The sequence below is a fragment of the Rhinichthys klamathensis genome, unplaced genomic scaffold (assembly GCF_029890125.1).
Source record: "Rhinichthys klamathensis goyatoka isolate OS25496 unplaced genomic scaffold, OSU_Roscu_1.1 h1tg000076l_1, whole genome shotgun sequence".
NCBI lineage: Eukaryota > Metazoa > Chordata > Actinopteri > Cypriniformes > Leuciscidae > Rhinichthys > Rhinichthys klamathensis.
Window position 1 is genome coordinate 2025748 of NW_026606618.1, and position 21380 is coordinate 2047127.

At 35.7% G+C, this 21380-nt stretch overlaps 1 protein-coding gene across 1 annotated transcript; it reads right to left on the reverse strand.

Moving 5' to 3' along the window:
• Positions 1-224: 224 nt before the first annotated feature.
• Positions 225-20613, reverse strand: prmt7 (protein arginine methyltransferase 7). The gene is made up of 17 exons (XM_056250882.1): positions 20387-20613; positions 20049-20085; positions 19608-19757; positions 19419-19527; positions 6538-6650; positions 6219-6448; positions 5954-6134; positions 5566-5690; positions 5323-5458; positions 5137-5220; positions 4323-4370; positions 4150-4239; positions 3590-3751; positions 3426-3500; positions 3150-3310; positions 751-847; positions 225-571 (listed from the first exon to the last, which is right to left on the reverse strand). Exons 1-17 carry the CDS (start codon positions 20485-20487, stop codon positions 413-415), a joined length of 2058 nt encoding a protein of 685 aa, XP_056106857.1. The 5' UTR covers positions 20488-20613; the 3' UTR covers positions 225-412.
• Between the last annotated feature and the right edge of the window lie 767 nt (positions 20614-21380).

Sequence of the window (21380 nt, forward strand, 5' to 3'; positions counted from 1 at the left end):
GTAGCCTTATTCTGATATGCCTGTTTCTCTCATATTGTCTGATACATGTATATAAATAATAAATCTCTTGGCAAAACTAACTGGTGTAGCTTCCGTGATTCAACAATAATGGGGAAAAGCATGATTTTCAAATCTACAAGCATCATGGGAATTGTGTAGTGCCATACAGTTTGAACTGTTACCATATAGTATGCAATCAGAATGAATCTGCAAACGACACAAAGTAATATCTCTGATCTGATGTATTAAAAAGCATTAATACACATCAGATTGTCTAGATAAGTTACGAAATCATCACTACTGTGAATCTAGAAGTTCACAGTCATTAAAACTCTTTGGATAAGCAATGTCTTGGAAATAAACGTTAACAACTGATGACATAGTTCATTTGAGTCTTGAATATTGTCATTGGTCAAGGTTCGGTGACAGAGAAGTCCATTTTAATGTCACCAGTATGAGGTTCAAAGGTTAAATTGTAGGAAAGATCTTCGCTTCCATTCCCAGAAGTTACCCTCACAGATCTGAAGAAGAACACTCCTTGTTTCCGGTGTGGGTTCCATACACAAGCTCCCTGTTAAATGAGGGGAAAAAAAAACATTCAGGTGAATAGATCAGGAGAGTGACACCTGATTATTACAGTCTTATTTGAATTTCTATTTCAACTTTATTGAGGAATATTTATGAAGACTGCCATTTCATCTGAATGCAGATATTGTTTGTACAATAAACAAGATAACATTTAGCAAATACCTCTTCACTGACTGGCTTGGTTAGGCCCATGCTTACGGTGATGTCCTCAGTCAGCTGATACTCCATCCAGAGAACGACACCATGACAGCGTCCTCTCCTGAAACATCAGTATCAGTCAAGAGCACTGCTGTTATAGCTAGCACCACATATACAATATCTATTAGGGGTGTATTTTTATAATTATATATATTTGTATATATATATATATATATATATATTATTTACATTACTCAAAAGTTGGAGTCAGTAGGATAAAAAAAAGAACGAATACTTCCGATTCTGTAAGGATGCATCGAATTAATCAGAAATGACAGTAAAGACATTTATAATGGTAGAAAATAATGAAGAAGGGAAGAATAAATGCCGGTATTTAAAAATATTTGAATCAAAGAATCCTAAAGAAATGTTTCGCAGTTTTACTCTTTTTTTCAACATTCATAATAATAAGAAATGCTTGACCAAATCAGCATATTAGAATGATTTCTGAAGGATCATGTGGAGTATTGACTCCTGAAAATTCAGCTTTGCCATCACAGAATTAAATTACATTTTAATATATTCATATACATTAACCCTCTGGGGTTGTTCGGCCCAAATGGACCCGAATCATTCAAATAAAAAAATGTTAAAAATCACAGCTTCTTCGGAATGGTCCGAAATTTGGTGACTTTGTTGGTATTTGGTATATGAACACCCAAAAAAATTGGGGACAGGATGTGAACAGTCTAAGTGGTTGTAAAAAAAATAGTCACACTCAGGACCTTCGGGTCCAAATGGACCCCCATAGGAAATGAATGGGAAATTGGCAAAAATGTGAAAAAAACGAGTTTTTTGGTGCGTACAATCTACAAATCAGCCACAATCCATAAAAAAAGCACACAACAGTGAAGGGGTGAATCTATAAAACATCAAGAGTGCAAAACAGACACATTCTCTCACACACACACACACACACACACACACACACACACACACACACACACACACACACACACACACACACACACACACACACACACACACACACACACACACACTCATAAATTCAGATTACATAAATCTGTTTTGAATTTTTAAAAATCACAGCTTAATCGGAATGTTACGACCTTTATGGTATTAGGTATGTGAACACACAAAAAAATTGGGGACAGGATCTGAATAGTCTAAGTGGTTGTAAAAAAAATAGTCAAACTCAGGACCTTCGAGTTCAAATGGACCCCCATAGGAAATGAATGTGAAATTGTCGAAAATATGAAAACAGATTATTCAACATGAAAACACAGACTATTCAAATAGAATAGTCTATTTGAATAGTCTAAGTGGTTGTAAAAAAAAAAGAAATACTCACACTTAGGACCTTCGGGTCCAAATGACCCCCATTGGAAATGTATTATATATTTATAATAATCTGGATTATAAAGTAAAACTGGCACTTCAAATTACCATTTAAACCAACCAAAAAAAACAAAAAACAAGACAAAAATAGTCTTTGAGAATCTGTTATTATATTTTAAAAATCAACAACCTGAAAAAAAATTGGTATATATTTGCAAAAATCACTAGAATCCCCAAGCCTTTCTACAGAGAGCTGTAAATCCACTAGTGGTAAAAATGTGCTATTGTGTGATAAAAATGCTCAGTGTGTCCACCAGATGGCATCTATATTTTTTCAAAAATTGCTTTCATGAGGCCTAGGCTTCACTCTAAAATGTAATACAGCTTTGATAAAAAAAAAAAAAAAAAAAAAAAAAAAATCTATTATGTTAAATGGGAAAAAATGGGTCATAATTATTGCATAAATATTAATTATAAATCATGAAATATCTCAAAACACCAAAAAAGAAAAAAATTTTTTTATAAAAAACAAGTAAAAAAAAAAAATTATGATTTTTTTTTAAAATATGAATCCTGCCCTTTGGGTCCATTTGGACCCGAACACCCCAAGTGTGACTGTTAAACGAACAACCCCAGAGGGTTAAAATAGAAAACATTTTTTTAATTGTAATAATATTTCATAATATTACTATTTTTACTGTATTTTTTGATCAAATAAATGCAGCCTTGATGAGCAGAAGAGACTTCTTTCCAAAAATCTTATTAACCCCAACTTTTGAACGGTAATCAATATTAATATATATTATTTTATACAGTAATATAAACATTAATTGTATTAACATATAATATAACATTACATAAACAGCGAGATTCATTTGAATTTTAGCATTTAAAATTCATGCTAAAACACAATTGATTACATTTATGTCTGTTATAAATAAATGAATATTTATAATAATTTAATATCATAATTCTGTTAGAAATATACATATTTTTATTATCTTATATAATAATTATATTATGTATAATGCAATATAATAATAGTTATAATTTGTTCGTTTTACCCTGTGAATGGCACAGTTCCTTCACTGTTGATTGGTTGCTCAGGAACACATTGTGTGAAGTCAAACGTCATGACTGGACGTGGTTTTGTTAGAGCACGACAAGGGTATTCCCAGAGTGGGTGTGGCTCTGCCTCCCAGGATTCACGGAAATCCAAAGATCGCTGTGGGTGGAGTTAATCCCAAAAGCATGTTAATCAACTTTAAAACATTAAAATTTCATGTTAATTGTTAAATTCAAGACTGAGTTCAGACCAAAAACCTGTAACTAGTACTTACCTGAATCATCTCATCCATAGGACTGACGTCAAAGCCCTCGCAAGTACCGCAGGGAACTCGGATTCGCCACAGATCCTGATTCAAAATAAAACAATGTATAATGTCATTTAGTCTGCAAATGTATAATACATATATCCGACATGTATCCAAAAGAAATAATTGACCTGAAATTCAACAGCGGTTATGTAAAGTGTGGCAGCACGAGGCAGGATGGCAGCGTTGGGCAGAAGCAGCTGGGCAACCGCGGTGCGACAATACCAGAAGAACAGAGAGTGCCACGGTAGAAGACTGGTGCTGAAGTAGGGCTCTCCCATCAATACGGAAATCTGAAGGGAGATTTCAAGCTGCATTTATTTGATCAAAAAATTTATATATTTTAAAATATAATTAATTCCCTTGATGCAAAGCTGAATTTTCAGCGTCATTACTCCAGTCTTCAGTGTCACATGATCCTTCAGAAATCATTCAAATATGTTGATTTGCTACTCAAGAAACATTTCTTACTATAATCAATGCTAAAATTGTGCTGCTTAATATTGTTGTGGAAAGTTGATACATTTGTTTGAATTCACAATCTTTAGAAACATTATAAATGCCTTTACTGTCACAATTGAATGTATCCTTGCTAAAATATGTGATAAAGTCAGATTCTGCAGAGCCTTCAAATCAACAAATCAAGTCAACAAATGCATGTAAAGTACATATATTAGTACTTAGTTGGTACCTGATTTCCTTCTAAATCAGCTAATGAGAGGTGCTCAGGTCGTATTCCCAGCAGCTGTACACCATGCTTCAGTGAGTTAGTATGTAGCACCTGTGAGCAGGAGATCAAATGTTTCAGTACCAATCCATTCTGAACTCATGTAGGTAATTATTTTTTTAGCTTCAAAATCTCACCTGTTCAATCACTTGCTTTGCCATTCCAGAGTTTTCCAAACTGAACACCTGAAAAGACAGAAAGAAAGATTCATATACAGTATGTTCTGTTTCAAAACTTTGTAAGCTGCCTACCTAGACAGTATTTTAAGGCGTCATAGGTATGCTTTCAATGTTAAATTTTAAGGTAGCACTATTTATCCTTCACAGAAAACACAATCCCAGAATACAGAGATTATTTCTGTAGTTAGCTTAGCAACATGCTAACATCAAACTCTGTAGTGCAATAATTTACTTAAAATGTATAATTTACTTGTTTTATATAGTTCATTTTCACTTAAAACAGATACCAAATATTGCATTGTTAGCTTAGCAACAAGCTAACATCAAACTCAATTCAATTGAAAATCGTGTAGTTGCTTATTTACTTAAAATTTATAACGTACTCAATAAAAATAGTTCCGTTTTACTCAGAAATTATTGAGCTAATATTGCATCATTATCTTAGCAACATGCTAACAACCAACTCTACTGAAATCAACTAAGTCGTGTAGTGCATAGAGATGCTTTTAGTTTACTTAATTTATAATTTACTCACTAAAAATAGTCCATTTTCATTTAAAACAGATTATTTAGCCAATATTGAATTGTTAGCTTACTATCATGCTATCATCAAACACTGTTGGTCAATTGCAAGGCCTCAATTGAATTATGAGTTTCCATGATGCTGCCTCAGAAGGCAGCTGTCTGTGTAGGGAGAAGGCAGATCACCAGGTTTTGAAGCAGACCTAAATTTGTGAATCTTAAGACTCAAGCAAAAACCTGGGATACTCACCTTTTTAGATCCAAGCAGATGAGCGAAAATAGGTAACAGGCTCCCATCACTGACAGATAAACACACACTGTCTGGTTTCAGAATCTGCAAGCATACAAGCAAACACACTAAATTATGAGCCATCGCCAGAAAGCAGCACTTCAAGCTCACGTGGAAATCAACAGTGAATGTAAAAGTAGAACTTACACTGCGTAATGCGTTCACATAACTCTCGGTCCTCTGTTCGTCGTTTAGTTCCCCGAAGCGAGGCCTCGTCCAGACCAGGTGGGCCTGACAGCTGCAGGATGGCCGAAACTGCGCCTCTTTGACAACATTTTGTTCACTAAAAGACAGACTGTCAAAAATATAATACTGTCTTCCTCATAGACAGTTCCGTTTAAAACCGAGGGCATGTTATATGTCTAAAACACTGATTGAAAGTATCTTTACCTGTTCGTTAGGTTGTACCACAGACTATAGTCATCATGGGAGACGATTAAGCTCAGCTCTTCTCCTTCTGAAACATTCTTCTCTGCAGGGAGGAAGTAGACACTCTGCATCCAGTGATCCCTCCACTGTACATCACATGATGCAAGATATTATCAAATATATTTATACCAAGTCAAAGTAATACAGTGTTGGTATTAGAGGGGCCTCTTCCAAAGACATTCCACCCCAAATTTTTATATTATTGTAAATGAATACTGTAATTTTTTTAGCATTGTGACATTCAAAAACTAATGTCAAGTAAGATGATTCTTGATATTCGCTCATTAATATAAGCAGCCAGTTTAAGCTAAGCACCAGTTTAAGCATTAAGCTAAGCACCAGTACTTACAGGGTAAGTTTGAGGTTCTGAATAGGTCCAACTAGGGGCCATAGTGCACACAATGTTGCCATCAGGGTCCATGTCGATGTCCCACCAGGATAAGACTACCTGTGCTCTCCCGCTGGTCTGGGCCTTGAACTGTGCCGTGTAGGACTGAGCAGCACTGCTAACCGGCTTGCTGAAATCAACACTAGAGTGGAAAAAGACACCAGTTAATTATGCAAAAAATGGCCCATTTTAATTTAGAGAGCTGAACTACCATCCAAACGTATACCTGAACATGGTGCAGATGGGCCCGAGGGGAGTGAAAGACTCTGGAGACACCTGGCTAAGCTGGATGTCACAGACAGAGGGCGCTCCTGTACACTCCACTACAGCAGAAGAGGGCAGCAGTTTGTTCCCATCCACCTCTATGGGTTGGATCTGTGACCATTTCCACAGCATATCCGACTCCACCAGCTGGGAATAGACCGTGGCACGGTGTGGCACAGCTTCACAACCTGCCTATGCCAGTGAGAGCAGCAGCATTAGCATTAAACACTTAAAAGACACAGCAAAATGCATAACTGCAATTTACAACTGTATTTATTTACCTTGACAAGGTGTGTGTGTGCATGTTCATAGCTGGGCAACGCGCCTTCTCCGATCAGCTCTGTATCAAACAGCTCCGTGACAAGGATGTTTGCTCGTTCTTGCATGTCTTCGTCTGCAGATACAAGGCATTCAAGGTGATACAAATGAGGTTGTCCATTACAATATTTACAATATGACACTCAAGTCGCTTATTTATGCATGTATGTATGTATGTATGTAAATTCATTTATAAAATATATATTTTTTTAAATAATATTTTAATATTTCATCATTTAAAAATATTATACAAAAATATATATATACACACACACACACACATATACATTTATATAACACATATATAAAATATAACAAATGTAATGCAATATTACAATCATATAAATATATAATAAAAAAATATTATTTAAAAGTATTATTTATGGAAAGTATTTAATATACAAAATTACGGAGCCCCGCACGTGACATGGGGGAAAAAGTATGTATTTCGTATACATATATATTTTGTCCGCATATTTTGTATGGAGCCCAGCACATTACATGTATTAATAAATATTGTGGTGGAAAATTTAAACTGAATATTAAGAAAACCATGTTTTAATATTTGACCTTGTTTAACCTGCTAAATCTCTAAAAACCATGTTCTAGGACGTTCTGTATTCTACATGAATGTGTGTGTGTCGAACTCCTGACTGTGTGTTGAACTCCTGACTGTGTGTCGAACTCCTGACTGTGTGTATAAATAACAAATATGGGAAATGAGACTAGACAGATGACTAAGTTAGAACTTGTGATCAATGAAGTAATCGTTAAAACAAATTCTTACCCAGTAACAGAAGGAATAACCAATCAAATGAATGTCATTATGCCATACCTCCCTATTGTATAAAAACTGTTGTTTCCGTGTTTTCGGTGGGATTCTCAATGGAATTTGTCTGAGATCCACCGGCCTTGGTTTTACTTGGGAGATTCTCTGAGTATTGCTCGAGACTCCTGGCCGTAATTAAAAGCATCTAAAGGACATTTACTGAAGTCTGTCTGTCATTAAAGCTGCGCAGCAAAGGGGTTTTAGAGTAGTTCAGAAAACTCGAAGCTAGAGACGTCGTAAGGGTCGTATAGAGCTTGAGTAAGAGTAGTTCAGAAAACTCGAAGCTAGGAACGTCGTAAAGGACGTAGGGAGCTTGAGTAAGCTAGAGACGTCGTAAGGAGCGTATAGAGCTTGAGTAAGCTAAAGACGTCGTAAGGGACGTAGAGAGCTTGAGCATTTTAGGAAAGCGGATAGTCAGATTATAGGTTAGCATTAGGGAAGAAAAAATCCATCACAATTTGGCGAGCCAATCCAGGAGTCCTCGGAATCTCCCTCTGTCAGGATGGACGGGGACGAGGAACCATGTTGTCTTCACTCTGCCAGACTGCAGAACCCTGTTCGACAGAGGGACCCATTCCAGACGGACTAAAAGGACTTAAAATTATTAAGGTAGGACACACAGACTTCAGTTTTTGTTTTCCTTTTTAATGTGTAAAATAAAGCATTTTTGTGCGTTTTTTTAAGATAAGATTTTGGAACGTGTTCTGAAATTAAAATGTTCCAGATCTGTTGAAAAAAAAGAGAAGAGAAGAGAAAAAACTGGCTGAGCCCAGGTTTAAACGGTGTATCCCATTATGACGAAAGACGAAAGTCAACTAAATTTACCACAACAATATAATTTCTATTTAACAAGATATATAGAATTGAGATTAAGTGGCCAGATAGAAAAATATTTAAAGGAAATTGGTGATCACATAAAAAAAAAAAGAAGAAGTTTTTACCTTGTCTATTAACCCTCTGGGGACCAGAGTGTTTTTGGGGCCCTTTGGATGTTTTGACATGCTCTGACATTTGTGCTTTTTTCAGTTGCTTATAAACATATTAATGGCACAGGTGAAATTAAACTCTATTTAGCACAAACAGGTCTACCATAATGTGTGAGCAACATGTATGTACATGTTTGTATTTTTGAGAGAATATTGTTTATGCGTGGTTATTGAAAAAACTAAAAAATAAAGTTTTTGAAATAAGGACACAAAAAACATACTAAATATGAGTCCACAAGACTTTTGACTAATGTACGTTGTTGCCTAGAGTTTTTGCTTCAAAATGATCTGAAAATCATCCTTCCTAATCATTCACATAAAACAATAGATTGTTTTAAATTGTGAAAAACATTTTTTTGTTTGCCAAGGCAATATGCGGATGGGCGGAACGGCCCAACCCCTATCATGAATAATTAAGTGGTTCTCAGACAGTGACCCTGCATAATAATGAGCCTTTCATTCAGGGGTGTCACACAAGAAAGAATGTAAGGACAATATATATATATATATATATATATATATATATATATATATATATATATATATATATATATATATATATATATATATATTGTCATTGCATTCTTTCTTGTATATATATATATAGCCTACATGTATATATATATATATATATATTTTGTCATTGCATTCTTTCTTGTATATATATATAACCTACATGTGTATATATATATATATATATATATATATATACACACACACACACACACACAAACACACACATATATATATATATATATACAAACAATCAAAATATAAATGAAAGCCAAAAGCACATTTTTAGTCATACCTGGAAACAAATCCTGGTCAAATGCTATATGGGCCATTCTACAGAATTGGTTCAAAGTTACAGTTGGAAACATCTTGAAAAGAAAATAGTCTTTTCCCATAAATGTCTTATAAAGTATTATTTTTTAAAGTAGACCAATACAATAAAAATAAACCAGTCGCATTTCAAAGTCGCTCGCGAAATGACCGCCAGGTGGCGCAAAGGGACATTTATCAAAACGTAAGTGGGGCTAATGTCAATTAACAACAGTAAGGATGAAATTCTACAAGTTATGGTAATTTACAAATAAGCCTACAACAAACATTTATTTTTAAACAAATATTTTTAAATATGCAACATGCACGTTTAAACAACAAACAATACAATCTGAACCAGCGCTCCTGTATTGAGACATGCAGCGCGTTTCAGTTACGATCCTGGTTCCAGTGGCCTTAATACATTCACGGCTTTTTAAAATGTCACAAAGCGTTTTGAGATGGTTTTGAATGAAATATTGAAGTTTATAATTAGGGTATTTTGGCACACCACGCCGAGTGGCTATGCATTATTCTAAAATCTGGCTTTATTCTGGCATGTTGAATTAGAGTTTGACAAACGCGGCGGCGCGTTCATTTGGATTTATTTTTCTCATAACAGCTAAAAGAACTTACTGCGTAATTGTTGGTCATACAGATAAGATATCATCTTTTAAAACTGTAAAAGGTCTACTTTTATTCATGTAGGCTAAAGTAGGCCTACACTCACACAGGCTAACGACAAAACGTTTTCTCGCTCATGTGAGAAACAAACGTTTGGGCATTTCTCAGTGAGGAAATTAATAGCCGAGCGGTAGAACTTACGGTTCATCATCAAGATGACACGGGTTCAAATCCCGATCAAACATGGTCTACTGCAAATTTTATATTTATTAATGCAGAGAGATTTGTCTAGCTCTAAAACTCTGTTACGCCATACAGTTTTTTGGTTATATTTATAAAATAAAATTACCATGCATTTCCATTTTACACTAGGAACAATAGTATCGAACACAACGACGTTGCATCTGTACCAATCGTACGAGGCTACCAATCGTAATTTCAAAAGCAGTTCTGTAAAAAAAGTAATTTTACATATATAGCCTATATATATATTTTTTTTTTTATTAGGCCTATTATTATCATTATTATTTTGATTCCCTACAACCTAGAGTTTTTAAAAACATGGTTTTAAGTAAAGTGTGATTTGCCAGGGGGGACGGGGATTTCCTTCTGGTCTAAACATCCCTGCTTCTGCTGAATTATTTGAATCCCCACACCCCTCCCTCCACAGTAATCAATGCTATAGGCTACTTCACCAATAGACCATATCAAATATAAAATAGAGATATGCAACAAGCACGTTTAAACAACGACAAACAATAAAATCAAAACCAGCGTTTCAGTTGTTCATTAGTTCAAGTGGCCTTAATGCATGCACGGCTTTTCAAAATTTTACAAAGCGTGTTGAGATTATTTTGAATGAAATATTGAAGTTTATAATTAAGTGTTTTGGCAGACCACGCCGAGTGGCCCTATGCATTTTTCTAAAGTCGGGTTTTATTCGAACTTTTGCTAACGACAAAAACAGTTTATCTGTCGTCTCTGTCTCCGGGAACTGCGCGTCACAAAAATGAACCGAAGCCACTTCAGCTCAGTCACTATAAGAAATCGGCTCTGTCTAAAGCCTTTAAATGTCTAAATATTCTGGCTAATAAATGTTATCTGATTATGTAATCCATATGAAAACGAGAGGTACAGAGGATGTACTCAAACATGTAGCCTGTAAGCGCTTCCCAATGAGAAAATGACAAGGGTGAAAATCTCGCTCTAATTAAATGTAGCAGGCTAAATCGCCCTGAATTAAAATGTAAAAACAGATCAAATAATGTATTTGTCGAAATGTTGCGATATTGTTTCATTTAAGTTCATAATTATTCAATACATGTTATTTAATTTAGCAGCATTACCACAAAGCACCGTGGTTCGATATTTATTTGAATAAAAAAATAAAAAATAAAAAACTTAATTCACAAATTGCATGCCTGGTTGAAAGGATCCAAAGATCCATGTAGACTTTAATATTGAGTTGAACATTTTGTTCATGAAAACAAATTAACATGCGTTTTTTTCAGATTATATTTAGTTTTGCTTGGAAAAAGCTGGCCCAAACCAGTTTTATTTCATCAATTACTGAAATAATGAAATATTTAGTAATACACTTTTATGATAGAAATATCACTAGGCTACATGTAACTAAATCATTTAATTCCTTCATTATCAACACTGTCTAGAATAGCGATTTAAGTGTGAATTGCGACTTCTCTTTGTGTTAAATCAGCCTCAGACTCCGATAGCCGGTGGGGGGTTGGAGGGACAGTTCAGTGCTGTATCGAGCGCGCAGGACAATAGGCATAGGTGTTAATGTTCCTCTTTCATATGGAGAGCGAGGGAGACTAAATAAACTTGTTAAAAAGAGATTCAGCGCGAGAGAGGCAAAGAAAAACGCATGTTTTAATTTAATTATGTTGCTTTGGACAATTTTCGTTTTGTAGGCCTACTGTTTTAATTGTTTAATATAGCTGTCATTTCTTTGGCAATACAAATTTAAAATGTCGCAAGAATAAGATTAGCCTAGTGTTTCTTATTTTGCATCGCAAAAGAAATAAACTCTAAACCCGATGCAACCCTGTTTTAAATTAAAAAAACTGTCCCGACACTTTATTTAAACCTTGAAATGTTCGAACTTGGTTTCAAACTTAAGTAATTTTAGTGTTCTTTTACATTACACAATAATTTAGCAGACTAAAGACGAGCTTCTTCATTTTCATTTTCTGATGCAATCGGCTGACAATCTTCCTTCATCAGTTTTTGTCGTTTGTGCAGCGGCTGCGGTTCTACAGGAATGTAGCAAATTTATGTTGTAATAATAATTAAACAAAACTCTTGACTTTAAATAAGTAAACAGTTATAAACAGTTAGCTATTTAAGCATCAAGAAGGTTAAATATAAACGCTGTTGGCCAACATCAGTTAACAACATGTATGCTACATTGAGATTCGATCTCGAGTCGATTGAAGCTCCTCGAAGCTCGTGTTGTTGCGTTAACCACTGAGCTATCGTCTGTACGTCTGTAAATGTTTTTATTGCAATGTTTTACTTTTTCATTATTTATTCAATTTCATTTCAGTAGCCTAATTTCAGTATTGTGATTATGAATTATTTTAACTATACGTTTCACTTGTTGAATTCATCTGCTACCAGCTTTCAATCGCTCTGAATCAGTGCGGTGCGGCAGCAGATTACGCATTAGAGAGAATAAACAAACACTTTTCAGAGTCTATGATTGTAGCGCCTCTTGGCGGTAAAAGGCAGAAAATACACCCCAAATTTTACCGCCGCGGTGGAACGGCTGATGTGGGCATTGTCATGGCTTGCCTCAACATTTGCGTTTGAATAGCGCGCGTCCTCCGTGGGCGTGTCAGATTAACGCGTAATGAAGTGTAATGAGCTGGGGAAAAAAAATCTGACAGCACTCTCTTTTCGTACAGATTACATAAACTGAGAATATTTGTTTTTTATATAAATTACATCATTGAAAAGAAGAGAATTCAAGCTTCATAAAGAAAAATCTCTCGTGCCTGTATGACAAGTATTTGCAGAGTTAGAGTTAATTTTTCGGACGTGTTTCAGAATGGACTGCACTGACAGAGAGAAGGCAAAACTCGCATCATGTTTATTTTTCTTTATTTGACAAAAAGCACAAAACTTTGTTTTTATTGTGAGTATACAGAAAAATAATAGACAATTAACAAGATCGATTGATGTATAACACTTATATGTACGATCAAAATCAACAGAGTATTTTAAGTCTATTTTTCTGCTATGTGAAAAAAAAACGGCAAAACGCGCGGGCGCGTTTCTGGTCCCCAGAGGGTTAAGGGCAATGAGCAATGATTATGGTTAAATTCAACCAAATTGGTATTTGTTGAGTATTCTATTTGTTGTGTCAATAAAACTTCCTGCAAAGAGAGCAACTTTGTCATGCTGGAAATCAGATCCGGGAGGGAAAAATGCCCCGAGATGCTGTAGTGCTGCAATTTGCTTTTTGTTTGAAGTTTTGTTTGAATAAAGGTTTAATTCTGAGAGAATATAAAGATACAGTTGAAAGAGTTGAGACAAGATACATGGATCAATATTGTTAACATTTATGAATTTTTACATTTTGAAAAAAATTACAGAAATTGTTAAAGTTATAAATCATAATAATAGGAATATGCACCCGTGAAACATTCTGAGATAATTAGGAAATTTTGAATCATAAAGAAACTTTTGTGAGTTAAACTTTGATTTATTTATGTTGATGAGATATATAAGACTGAGCAATTAGGTGCTCTTAAAGTAATAAATAAATAATAAGATATTAAGAACACGTGTTTAAATATTATACTTTCTATCTGAAGGTGTTTAGAATTTGTATCCCGTTATCCCTGGGAGACAGTGTGAAAGAACTTGAAAAAAAATTGATCCATTGCAGAGATTCTAAGAGCAAATGGTTTATGTTTAACTAAGTGAATTTTTGTGTATTGAGCATTATATGAGAATGAGATTGGGTGACCAATTTAAATATAAATTGTGATTTGAACAAGCACATAACAGGCATCATATAGTCATTTTATTTTGGTTTCTTGAAGAAAAAGAAAGAAGAAAAGACAAAAGAAATTCTCTTTACAATATACACTGTATTCTGAAGAGTAGTTTTCTTGCTTTTTTCCTGCGTCTTTGCAACGAAGAAACGCTTGCTTTTTCCCGCAATGAAGTACGCTTTTTGATAAAATGAGGAACTGCTGTCTTGATAACCAGATGAGATTTTTAGTTATTAAACTATAAGTTTAATTTGAGTTTTGCGGTTCTCTTGAGTGTTCAAGAATTTCAGACACCAGCCTTGAACAGTTGGATGACTGTGGAGAGAGAAAGAGGAAGTGGTGCCCTCAGCTCCCCAGCTCCTGAAAGAGGAAGTGGACCCTTCTGAGGGGTCAACTCAAGACAGTTCACTTGAGGTGACAATTCACTTGACTTTTCCTAAAGACAATTTTGCCATGCATTATGAAATGTTGTGCCAGGGTGAATCAAAAGCCAGACCGAGAGTGCCATCGCAGCCTGATGATCAAACGTATCAGCCCAACAAGTCAACTGAACGACAATCCACACAGAAAAGAAAGACCTCCATCCCCTCACTTGTGGGCCAGTTGCTGAATTTTCAATGATCACTACAGAGAACGTTTCAAATTTAGTTAATTATCATATTAACTTGATTATTGTTTTTGATTATCCACTGGTTTCAGCAATTCTTCATATTTCTTCAACTAACACTTTGAATCTGCTTCCAATAGGACCAGTCCAGCAGCCCTAATACAGGAAGTTCAATAGCAGAAGTGAGAGACTGACTCACCAATCAGTTAAAATACTGGATTTGGATAGTGAGGCTTATTACTTAAACCAATAGTGGTAAAAGCATGAATTTGTTGAGAATATATTATTGACTATATATATATATATAACTAAATATAGGGCATAAAGTGTCCCAAAGAGACATTATGGCTAGAAAAGTAAACATATTGGTCACTCCATTTCATTTAAAAGGTAATTTTCTGGATTCAATAAGAACAATGTTTCTAATTATAAACTTTTGAAATCACATGCTGTCATCACCAGGGTACGAGATATAAATGTTTATTTTATTTTTGTCCATGGATCCAAAATTGTGTGAAGATTTCCAAATCTTCTTTTAAATAGCTTAGGAGCAACAACAAAAAGTTTTTGAAAAATTGAAATTGTGCAATTAATGACAAATTGCATTTGAGGGATTGAAGCTGAATCTCTCAACTGCAACCGTAGGTCTATACAATTATTTTGAAGTGTTTAATCTATTTGATTTTGAGGTTTACGTTCACTGTGTTTAAACTAAAACACATTGTGACTGCATCGGACAATTGACAATTAATATCCTAACGTTTAGACACTGTCGCAAGGGGAATGCCACAGTGTTTCTACGTTCAGTAGTTTCTGTCGTAAAAGTTGTTACCGTTCGGATTTGGTGGTATTCCACTCCTAATAAAATATATGTTCCTCATTCAGTTCATAAACTGCTATGGCAGACAAAAAAGGTATGATTCTCTGGCCAGAGAGGGGTGGGTGTGTGTGTGTGTGTGTGTGTGTGAAAGTGTGTGAATGTGAATGAATGGAAATTTTAATAGATAAGATTAATTATGGTGCTAACCATAAAACTCTGATTTTATATTTCTATCTTATGGTAAACTTTATCATACTTCCCATTTTCATGTCTGATGGTGACTAACTTTCCATTCTAGATCCAACAATAGAACAAAATAAATCTTACTTCCTTTTATTTAGGATGTAGCCTTCAGACGAGCTTTCGATATGATCTAACCATCTAAGAAACTTTTGACTCGATGTAACCTTGGTCAATGGAACTTTGAAAATGGACTAAAAACGTCCTGTTCTTTGACTGTATTTAGAAATGATTGACTGAAATATTAACCCCTTACAATGTTTTTTTGAAGATACAGGATTTTTTGCTGATGTCACTAACAGAGTAAATTATGACCAATAAAATAATAGCCATGGATGATTTTGGCTAATTATCCTGAGATGGGTTATTGTTGTGGCAGAAAGAAACAGTGCCACACCTGCGCAGCGTATAACTTTGGGAAGGCAGAGAGCAAGCATGCTTGCCCTGTCCACCCCACATTTAACCTTCTTCCTTTTACAGGATGTCATGATGGATCCGGTCGAACAGAACTTATTCTGTTCCAAATGTATAAAATATTGTCTTGTTACTGTTTATCATGAAATTTCACAGGTCTGATCAGAAAGGACGACCGGCCAGACAAGCAGATTATGTTAATACATGTTGTCACTAACAAAAATAGTTAAGGTCTCCCTTAACAGGTCAAAGCAGCCAGGAAATGGCTCACTCCACAAGCAAGGTCCTATCTGGGGTGGGGTGACACCTCTGTGCAAGCATCTCATCTTAAACTACACCAACCAGCCCTGAGCAACTCCACACCCAAACGCCGACGACAACCCGAGATTGCTGGGTCCGTATGAGATCATTCTAACAACGAATACAGCAATCAAAGTTTCCGAGCGTGACGCTTGGGTTCACGTGTCACACTGCAAGCCCCACCAACCGCCATCCAGAGGAAAGTAGGGGAAGAAAAACAAAAGGACGTGCTGGAAACGTGCCTCCTCTACCTGCGTGGGAAAAGACCTTGTTATTGCTCGCAAAGAGCAATCAAGGTGAACATGGAACGTTTCAGACGTCTGTGGGGCCAACGCGACGACCAGCACACCTGGGAGCAAATGTGGTCTAACTGAGTGTTCAAGTGCAGCATGTGTGTTTTTATATTCATAAGTGATGTTTTTGATCATATTGCTGTTTCTGTTTGAATTTCCTCCAGGATGTGACCAGGGTAGAAAGAGAAGGGAAGTTTGCCTGTTCATCATGACTATTCATCCGACACAGAAAGAAATCACTATGAGTTAAATTTGTTCATTCCAGCTTATGATGAGGATGGGAGTTCCATCTCAAAATACTGGACGATATGACAGAGGTGCGGGATGATCTGTGGCAGGATGAACAGGCAAAGAACAAACCAACAGGATGGGGGGTTAGATTGGATCACTGATGCCTTCCGCAATGCTTTTGCTTAGGAAGCAATAATGTGATGTTCTTCCAGAAGCAATAATGTGATGTTTATTGATGTTTTATTTGGTTCAATCAAACTGTAGGACTGAGAATTGATATAGGGCTGAGATTTGAACAATTACTGATTAATTTGAAAATATTTTAGGTACATATAAATTAAGAAGGAGAAAATCTTTTAATTTTGTAGATTATAGGGACTCTAACTAGGTGCATTACTGAAGAAAAAATAATAAATAATCTAGGGATTACTTTTGAAGAAACTTGAGGGTTTTACAATTATAATGAAGACATTACAATCATGGATGCTAAAAAATATTAATAGCAATAGTTGTTCTCTAGTAAGAGAGAATAGGTGATAAGTTACTTTGCCGGATTAGGTCTGAATAGATAATTAGGTAAACTTCTATAGTGATGAACTAATGACTACATTATATATATATTAGATGTTTCCAATTGCTAAAATAGCTAAAGAAAACCTTTCAAAAGGGGATTGATTTTGGGAAACATATTTAATTTATGGATTAATTATTAGTTGAAGAAGTTACCAGTGTGATTACTGAAATGTTCCTTTCATGTATTGTCTAATGTCTGTATTTAATATCTGAGAGGTGACTGCGGGTCTAGCTAGCTAGGAATACAGCAACAGTGCTTGCTTATTTAGCCCGGCTTTCCAGAAATTAAATATTGTTTTGTTATTGTAACGTATTAAAACAAATTATGTAGAGGACAGAGTTAAAAATATAGACCAAGAACAATATGACCAAAAAACATGTTCAATTTAAACTTAAAAATTAGTCTAATCAGTTTAGACGATTCAGAGAAATAGAGTATTTGCTAATATAGAAAAAAATTCTGAAAAGCTTTCTAAATTCACAATGAAGCTAAAGATTTAATGATCTGGATCAATGGATCCATTATGAGCTATTCCGCATTGCCAAAACTTAGAGGTGGTATAAGTTATGTCCATCTGTTAATTATCGGCCTGTTAAGGCCTAATAGATCAATATGATTTGAAAGATAGCTAAAAATTATGAAACTTGACTCAAGGTCTAAAGTTAAAAGGCAATGTACTATGGTATGTTTAGTTTTTTACTAGAGATAGAATATTGGCAAGGAGATGCATAGATGAGAAGATGGTATGTGTATGTGGTAACATTGGAAATTGGTTGTAATTTCATTACAGCTTAGGATTCTGATTGAAGGAATATTTTAAAGGTATTATAAAGTAAAAGATGTTGATGAAAATGATTAGAGATAACGGGTGGTATTAAAGTCACTGACTTAAAATAGGATGATTCGGTGGAGCAGGTAAGTCATGCAGGTATAGAAAATTGATTAGAATAATTAAATTTAATATTGGCCATGTTTGATTATGGCCAGAGAGGGGAATGTGGTGGAAAATTTAAACTGAATATTAAGAAAACCATGTTTTAATATTTGACCTTGTTTAACCTGCTAAATCTCTAAAAACCATGTTCTAGGACGTTCTGTATTCTACATGAATGTGTGTGTGTCGAACTCCTGACTGTGTGTTGAACTCCTGACTGTGTGTCGAACTCCTGACTGTGTGTATAAATAACAAATATGGGAAATGAGACTAGACAGATGACTAAGTTAGAACTTGTGATCAATGAAGTAATCGTTAAAACAAATTCTTACCCAGTAACAGAAGGAATAACCAATCAAATGAATGTCATTATGCCATACCTCCCTATTGTATAAAAACTGTTGTTTCCGTGTTTTCGGTGGGATTCTCAATGGAATTTGTCTGAGATCCACCGGCCTTGGTTTTACTTGGGAGATTCTCTGAGTATTGCTCGAGACTCCTGGCCGTAATTAAAAGCATCTAAAGGACATTTACTGAAGTCTGTCTGTCATTAAAGCTGCGCAGCAAAGGGGTTTTAGAGTAGTTCAGAAAACTCGAAGCTAGAGACGTCGTAAGGGTCGTATAGAGCTTGAGTAAGAGTAGTTCAGAAAACTCGAAGCTAGGAACGTCGTAAAGGACGTAGGGAGCTTGAGTAAGCTAGAGACGTCGTAAGGAGCGTATAGAGCTTGAGTAAGCTAAAGACGTCGTAAGGGACGTAGAGAGCTTGAGCATTTTAGGAAAGCGGATAGTCAGATTATAGGTTAGCATTAGGGAAGAAAAAATCCATCACAATATACAATATACAGTATGATAGGTATATAATTTTAACATTTTCATAAATATTTATCATAGAAAAAAACATTTATTAATGATTATTTATTAATACATTTAAATATTTAATAATCCTTAAGTACCTATAGGTGCTGCACAGTGATACATATATATTATAATATACATTTTATCCTATATTTGAATACTGCTTGAATGCTGTTGCAACCAATCAACATTCATGACTGTAATTATCAGTTTTATAATCACTACTATAGAACACTAATGCACAGTACTTGTTGGATCCACCTGGATAATAAATATAATGATTGTTATCTAACCTGGTCCAACCGTAACTTCTGTGGAGTGTTTGTTGATGATCTTGATTTTGTCGGAGAAGCCGTTCCTCTCCGTGATGGAAGTGGCAGCCTGTGCCATGGGCTTAAACACCTGTGTGGTATTCACATTTTTGTCTTCAGCCAAATTCCATCTTATTAATCGACATTCAATACATCAGCATTAGTAAGTACCTCTATGGCATAGCAGTAGTCGGCTCCAGCCGTCACAGCCATCATGGATAGCAGACCTGTCCCGGTGCCGATGTCCAGGACCACCACCCGTTCACCGCGGGCCTTCACTCTGCTCACCGCTGCCTGAATGCCTCGGTAGTATTTCTCATTCTTAGGAACACAAGGCAGAATGCTTCAAATTTAGTAAGTTTCTCAATGTTTAAAACCAGATCATTATCAGTCAATATGCTTTTGGAATATGTCAAAGCTAATCTTGATTGTTCACCCAAAAAACGAAAATTCTCTCATGTCATTCTGATTTTCTTTTTAACATGGAACATGAATTCAATGCAAAACGCCCTTCATTATTGGAGCTACATTTTTTTAGAACCATCATTTTGATTTACAGTATTTCTTTATGTAATTGTATTGTGTATGTATGTGTCCAGCAACAAAACTCACTCTGTCTTTATCATGGAGCATATCTGCATAGCAGGACCTAGATAGGAGACACACAAACCATTATTAAGCGATGTCCAAATAATTTACCCCCAGTCCCATGACAGGATAGCACATGACTACAATTCGATTAAGTGTAATTGATATTCTGGCACAGCACAGTTACCGACACGTCCACGTGTTAGAACAACAATAGCAACAAGTCAATGTCTAGAATTTTCACGTCATTATGTAAAGTTTAATTTTTGGAGAAGTATCATAGATTACTTCTACATAAAGACGCAAATATCAGTTGTTGTGTAAGTATGGTTATGTTACATGAGATGGATTAAGTTACACACCTCGCAATCTCCTGATGGTAATCATACTCCTCGCTTTCCTCAACCCAGTCCAGCGCTCCGGTTGTTGGATTTGCACGACCGCAAAAGGTCTTCATTGTCATTTCAGTCTTAAATAAACACACTAAAGTATGAATGTTTTTGTACCATAAATGTCTAGATCGTTCACAAATAGATTAATACAACATGATCTCTCCGGGCGCGGCCATGTTTTTTCAAGAAGTCACGCCCCTAAGATCACGTGACCACATAAAGCTTCTTCCCTTCAGCCGTTGCCAAAATTAATGCTTTTAGGCAGGGGCGTCGCACCCGTGGGGGATGTGGGTGTTTTAACACCCACACTTTTCCCGGTGAGAGGGTTCAACACCCGCTCTTTTTCTGCAGTTTTTCCGCAGTTTTGCACAAACGCCTCACTACAGTCGATCCTCCGTTTCTCTGGCCGCTCTGTGTGTGCGCTCGCTGCGGCTCGTCCTCCTCTCCCCCTCCCTCTCAAACATGACACCGGCTCTGAGTGTGACCGGCTGATGATTGGCTGTTCTGCCTTAAGTCCCGCCTCTCTTGGTGTGATTTTTCAGTCACTCGTGCTGAGGAGGCGGGAACTTATGGTTATGGTTATTTACATCTCCCTTTTCCAGGTACTTTGAATGAGTGTTTATGCTTGCGAGGTTTTTAAATAAGCTTGATATGTGTTTGGGATTGGGAAGATGTTATGTTTATGTTTTGTTGACATGTCGAGTGTTTTTGGTATTATATTTCGTTTTTTAGACTAAACAGCACAAAACTTTATTTAAGTAGGCATTCTGTTTGTGCTGCGTGATTTAAAGAAAAGTGCGCACTTTGCTCACGCGATCATTCAGCATGGTGATCTGGTGTTTTCTCCAAAATAAAACTCAAGGGTTTATTTCTTGCAAGTGAAGAAATTAGGACAAAAGTATTGTAATTTTCCTATTCTATAGCATAATATAAAATTTACTTTGAAATATTCATTTTCATTTCT

Excerpts from the sequence above, each read along its gene's own strand:
- prmt7 (XM_056250882.1), bottom strand. The coding sequence starts at position 20,487 with ATGACAATGAAGACCTTTTGCGGTCGTGCAAATCCAACAACCGGAGCG. Across the intron at positions 5,691-5,953 it reads CAGAACCTCAAACTTACCCT|TGGAGGGATCACTGGATGCA; the intron begins GTAAGTACTGGT and ends TGTGATGTACAG. Across the intron at positions 3,501-3,589 it reads TAACCGCTGTTGAATTTCAG|GATCTGTGGCGAATCCGAGT; the intron begins GTCAATTATTTC and ends ATTTTGAATCAG.